Genomic DNA, 6,468 nt, shown 5'->3' on the forward strand with positions numbered 1-6,468 from the left:
ATGTACAGGTACAGCCTGTCCAGTAAACTCACCTGGAAATTTTGCCATTTTACGCTCAACAATCCTTGTGGAAGAACAATTTCGTTTACTTATCATTGGCCTATTGTCCTTTTTTTTGTGGATTGTGAGATTGAACCAAGGCAGAATTATCTGAAATTCTTAACTGAACAACTGTACACGCTGCTAAAAGGCCTGTAAATCAGCAGAGAAAACAAATTTAGCGATTTTACTTGCGGCTTAAGGAGTCTAGAAGAAACTAAAAATCATTAATTGTAGGCTGCGTGTGGCAGTGACGTGGCAACAGACTAGAACTAGACGATGTTGTGCTTATATGTAAGTATGTCATTGAATTCATAAGCCATGGCATTAATAAAGTTGTTTCATTTTTGTCTATTACAGTGTCAGGTTTAATCTCCAAATCCACTCAGACTATGTCATTGTTGTGTTTAAGCTGCTCTTGCATGAGGTCCAGTGTGTTTCTTTTAACGACCACTAGGGGGGAGGAAAGTCTTATTATTATCAAAATTGAACCACAAACTAAAATACAGTACTTTTTGAAAAGCCGTTAAAGTGTTCTAATCTACTGAAAATGGAATGTTCTTGTCCTTTCCGGCTCTCAGGCCCTGCAGGCAGCTTTCAACCTGCCCTCCAACGTGGATCAAGCCGAGGCCCAGAGTCGCTGGCAGGACGCTCACCTCAACCCCGACCAGAAGGACTTCAGCATGGCCGACCACAAGTTCAAAGAAGTGGCCAACCAAGTGAACAATGACATCAACAAGGTGACTAGCACCGCTGCAGTGAATAATCACTGATACACGACGTCTTTTTACGACTATGAGCACCCATCCTGCCAACATGGTGAAAAGGGAGCAGAAAGATAAGGTTGCTTCCGCTGCAGGAAATCTTCCAGGAGACTGAGATCTATTTTTGGAAGTTCCTGTGTGACGGTTTCAGTCCCGGGGATTTACTTTTAGTCAAACTGTCGGTTGAGAGCTACAGTAAATGAGAGGAAGCAACAATGAGCGAGCAAAACAAGTGAAGATAAAACATTTTGCGAGTAGTTTCAGTTATAGTCTTGTGGCTGCAGAAAGCACTCAGAGCCCTTCGCTTATACCACACTTTGTCTTGTAATTTTAAGTTTACATGTATAAAGTTGACGCATCCTCTATCAATCTACACTCATTACCCATAATGACAAAATGAAAACATGAGAAATGTTAATGAATTTCTATAAAAAATCTAAAGGAAGTACGTTGTAGGAGCTCCTTCGAGTCTTCTCTGGATCCTCTGGATTGAATGAAAATATGCAGAAATTATCCATTTATAATCCAAACCACAGTAAAGTAAAGGAGTCTGAATACTTTCTAAAGGTACTGTAAATAACAACAACCACAACACTGTCATGGCTGAGTATTTCTGCCTTTAAACTGCAGCGTCCTCAGAAATACAGATTTAGATTTCAGGGCTTTCATACATAACAAACATAAGGAACCAATCCTGTCAGCTTCTCTGTACAGTTACTCTTCAGAATCTGTTTCCAGTTCTAAACAGTATTATTTCAGTGTGTACAGACGTTAGACTACCATAGTTTTACGGTGTTTGAGCAAAGTTGGATGTTGAGCTGGTGTGCTTGAGCTGCAGCAAGTGGAGCGGGGTTGGTGCAAAGAGAGGTGGGGACTTCATACAGGAATCAGTGATGTAGAGTCACATCGAAGCCGTACGAGGGCAACAAAGAATTCATTTCAAGGAAAAAGCTTTTAAATATGGAACTTCGATGCACAGAGATCTTCGTCTTCACAGCTCTCAGTGTTGGTATTGATGCTGATGATGGTTTATTGTATGTTTGCAGGTGTGTATGCCAATCGGCCTGCACACCTCTTTCCCAGACAACAACCTCCAGCTGATGGTCCAATCAGGAGCCAAAGGTTCGACAGTGAACACGATGCAGGTAACTCTTCCACACTCACCTGTACCGTTCTAATATTTACTGCACTGCTTTTGCATCCAGCCTTAAATACATCAGTCTGTGAAGCTACAAATACCCTGACCCGTCTGTCTGTGCTTGTTTCAGATCTCGTGTCTGCTGGGTCAGATTGAGCTGGAGGGTCGTAGACCTCCTCCGATGCCTTCTGGGAAGTTCTTGCCTTGTTTCCAGCCGTACGACCCTTCACCCGGTGCTGGGGGCTTTGTTTCTGGAAGATTCCTCACAGGCATCAAACCACAGGTACATGAAGAGAGCAGAGGCCGTGTTTTAAAGGCTTGTTTCACACTGTAGCTCCTGTTGGGTACTGGGAACCCAAATGGCACCACAAGAACGCACTCAAGCTCCTGTGAATGAGTTTAATCCAGTCACTTCAGAGATAATTCACACCTTTTCACTTTTTCACACTTTATTGCGTTGTATTTTTCTTTTCCAATTGATTGCACTGACATTTTTGTCCATCTGTCTATACTCAGTAACTGATAGTGGCAAAGTGAAAACATGTTTTTAGAAGTTTTTGCATGTATTTGCTTCTTGGGCAACAGTTTTTGGTCTTCTTGGGTGAGTCTCTGTCGGCTTTGCTCACCTGGATTTGCGGCAGTTTATCCCGTTCTTCCTGGCAGATGCCTCGAGCGTCATCAGACTGAATGACAAGTGTCTGTGAGCTGCCATCTTTCTATTTCTACACAGATGTTGTATGGGCGTTTCATGATGGGATTTGGTTGGCTGACTGTTGTGCTGAAAGGTCAATTGCTACTCAGCAAGCAGGTTTTCTTCAGGGATCTCTTTGTATATGGCTGCATTCAAACACACCCTAATAGCATGATGCTGCCGCCGCCGTACTTCACCATTGTATTAGCAGATAATGAACAATGCATGCTGTTCTTCAGATATCATGCTGGGAGCTCTGTCCCTTTTACATTTTTATCTCATCAGATGAGGAAATCTTTTTCCTTGTGCTATGAAAACAATTTGATAAAATGCCAGTTCGGCCGTCATGTGCCTTTCACTCAGCGTGACTTCCTTCTAGCTTCTGTTTTGCAAAGACAGACTTCTTTCATTTCACAGTTGATGAGGCACTGCGCTCTTAGGGACACTCCCAGCTTTAGAAATGTTTTTCTACCCCTGTCTTTATCTGTGCCTTGCTATAAGTTCATCATAGGCCTATAAAAAGTTCTTTGACTTCATGGCTCAGTGTATGTCCTGACATGCAAGGTGATTTGTTGGATATTAATAAAACCAAGTGTCTCTTTTTTTTAAAACTATGTCCAGCTTATTTAGTTCATTATTATTTTTATTACCATTGTTCAGAATAATTAAAGCAAACACAATGTGACGGACACAATGTGGAGTGTCATATCAAGGAGTCTGAATAATTTAGTAAATGAGAGACTTGCTAAATTCTCCCTGAACATGTCATTATGGGTCATTAAGTGTCGATCAATTGATTGGAAAAATGCCTATTTACCCATTTTAAAATTAAATCCACAACTCAATAAAGTATGAGAACCGAGTCAGCGCACTTTCTAAAACACCCCTACTGGGATTTTGCACCCTTGGCCTTTATATACGTTTGTGAAAACTCTCGTTACGTCATCATACATTTCTTTCCTTTACTTGAACACAATCTTCTTGTTGTTTTTAGGAGTTCTTCTTCCACTGTATGGCCGGCAGAGAAGGGCTGGTCGACACAGCTGTGAAAACATCTCGGTCAGGATATCTGCAGAGGTAACGTAAGCTTTACGTAAGCTTTTTCTTGAATAAACAGTGTAAGCGTTGACACATTTTAGTCAGTGTTTAGTTTGGACCGGACTGAAATCATAGATATGTTGGTGTCAGTGAGCGTTTCCAGACCAACTGTGAAGCTCTCTTCATCGTGCTGTTATGATCCAGCTATGATCCCAGTTGCAAAAAGTATTAGTGTGAGTTTTAGCACAATAAAGATTGAGTCCCAGCGAAACCATATTTTTATGTTTTAAGAGGGAAATGATGCTCCCACTTGGCTTTTTGCAAATTAGCATCAGTTTTTCCTCCATCCTCTCTTCTACAGATGTGTCATTAAGCACCTGGAGGGTTTGGTTGTGCAGTACGATCTGACGGTGAGGGACAGCGATGGATCGGTGGTGCAGTTCCTGTACGGTGAAGATGGACTGGACATCCCCAAGACTCAGTTCCTGCAGCCACGACAGTTTCCCTTCATCGAGGACAACTACGAGGTACGACCAAGCACGACACAAGCACGAAGCTGTCTAGTTATAAACCCAAATAACAAACCACGTATAGTTTTATTATTGTCAGATGGCGATGGCTCTTTTTGACTTTATCACATCTAGTTGTACTTTCAACTTTTTAGTCTCACTTTACAGATGCTGCAGATTGTGCAACAATGTGGTTGCCAAATGGAGCCGTGATATTTTATCTCAGATTTATATGCAGTTGGCAAATGATGCAGCATAACCGCCACATATCTGATAAACCGGTTGTGCAGTGGGTTTCATTTAAGATGCAGTGATATTTTGTGACATCTGTGTTTTTCTCAGATGGTAAATTGACACAACCGGTTTGATGTAATCTTGCTCACGACATCAGCGCTCAACAATACATCTGCTGTTTAACAGAGATCATTATCAATAACTAAAACAATGACTAAAACACACTATCTCTTGTGCTATGAGGTCTAATAATGCTGGACTATTAGCAACTGGAGGAAACATATACTATAATAACTAGGGTTGGGACTTTAGGCGGCTGTGGCTCAGGTGGTAGAGCGAGTCGGTCGTTCGATTCCGCCCTGTAACCTGTTTCATGGTCGTTGTGTCCTTAGGCAAGAGTCTTCACCCACCTTGCCTGGTGTGAATGCGTATGAATGGATTGTTTGAGGTGGTGGTCGGAGGGGCAGAATGGCAGCCAGGCCTCTGTCAGTCTGCCCCACAATTGTAGCTACCACCACCAGAATGAATGTGTGTGAATGAATAATTGACAGTGTAAAAGCGTCTTTGAGTGTCTAGAAAAGCGCTATATAAATCTGGTCTATTATTATTATTATTATTATTATTATTAATAATGCGAAAATAATGCGTTAAAGTCTCACCCCTGATATACTTTAAAGCATTAATTACGATGAATTAAATACAACAAAAACAATGGGTTAAAAAAATTGTAACATTTAGTCGCAGTTTGCATCCAGGAAACACGGAACGTTTGTCAGCGCCCGACTTCATGGTCCACCGATCACACTGATGCACAAGATGCATCGGCGCTACGCTAACAACAACAAACATGGAGGAATCCGATGAGAGTGCATCGCTTGGACTGATGGAGGGCAAGCTTCATTTAAAAAAAACTGCCTGATGGAAGCCTTGACAAGAGCGTGGTTTTGTGCAAATTGTGCAAAAACGAATTTGCATCCCACCGAAGCACATCGAGCTGACGGTGCCNCCTGAATGCAAAGCAGCGAGCACAGAAACCGCCGGAGCTGTTAGCGCTAGCAGTCCTGGATAGCCACACATTTTTTTAATTAATCGTAATTAACGTGTTAAAGTCCCACCCCTAATAACAACTTGCAAATCCGTGTGCTTCACAGGGTTTCCACAAAAGCCAACTGGCAGATCAGCTAGTGTGATAAACTGGTCTGATATTGTGCTGAAAATATGCTCTTTTAGAAGTGGGAATACTTGAGATGAACTGCTGCATTAATTTATCTGATTAACTGAAGCTAAACGCAGGAGCTAGATCGTGTGGTTTGAGCAGAATACCAGACCTGCTAATGTTAGCGAGTTACTTCCAGCTATAACATAATTATAATCTGCTCATATTTTGCTGAAAAATGTGAATTATTTACCTTTTAATGGAGCTATTAGAAAGGCTGGTGCATGCATCCTAATATATTTACACCATAGGTTTACTCTTTAATGTCAGTAACTAGTCGCCGATTCAGACGTAGGTGTTTGCAAGTTGCAGTGTTTTGCATGTTGTCGTTCTGCTTTTGAACTCGTGGTGACCATAAACCGCCGAGGACATTCCCACATGCCAGATTCCAGTTCAACGCCTGTTTTTTCAGTTATTCTTACGTAGTGAGTAAGTTCTGCGAAACCACAGACAGTTTCAGCCACAGCTTCTGAGGATGTTGTCGAGCGATTTGAACACCAAGACCTTTGACTGAGCGAAGCAAAAGGCTTCACAACACATGAGCATATGGAAGGTTTGCAGCCTTGTCAAATTCAGTGCTTCCCCCTCAGTGGAAGCCACTGGCCAAAACGGCTGCCACAGTGACGGCGTAGTTCATGGGCCTCACGGTGCTCCAACTTGGCCGCTGAGGATAAATGTGTACTACACACAAACGGTATTATTGTGCAGTTTCCAGGACAAATGTTCAGTATCGCCACTTTAATCCACTCATCTGAGGTTTTAAAAAAATAAATATCAAGCTTGTAATTATGCAAAAAATCTCAAATATATGAATATTTTTCTTTAAAATAAATAGTTTA

At 41.8% G+C, this 6,468-nt stretch overlaps 1 protein-coding gene across 1 annotated transcript in view; it reads left to right on the top strand.

Annotated features, from left to right (window-relative positions):
* Positions 1-6,468, top strand: part of polr1a (RNA polymerase I subunit A) — an 18,685-nt gene that overhangs the window by 8,408 nt on the left and 3,809 nt on the right. Inside the window, exons 18-22 of the mRNA XM_008288116.1 lie at positions 614-779; positions 1,850-1,948; positions 2,072-2,224; positions 3,627-3,709; positions 4,032-4,197. Coding sequence (XP_008286338.1) covers positions 614-779; positions 1,850-1,948; positions 2,072-2,224; positions 3,627-3,709; positions 4,032-4,197 — 667 coding nt within the window. The remainder of the gene's footprint in view (positions 1-613; positions 780-1,849; positions 1,949-2,071; positions 2,225-3,626; positions 3,710-4,031; positions 4,198-6,468) is intronic.

Source organism: Stegastes partitus, unplaced genomic scaffold (assembly GCF_000690725.1).
Source record: "Stegastes partitus isolate 25-593 unplaced genomic scaffold, Stegastes_partitus-1.0.2 Scaffold541, whole genome shotgun sequence".
NCBI classification, from domain to species: Eukaryota; Metazoa; Chordata; class Actinopteri; family Pomacentridae; genus Stegastes; species Stegastes partitus.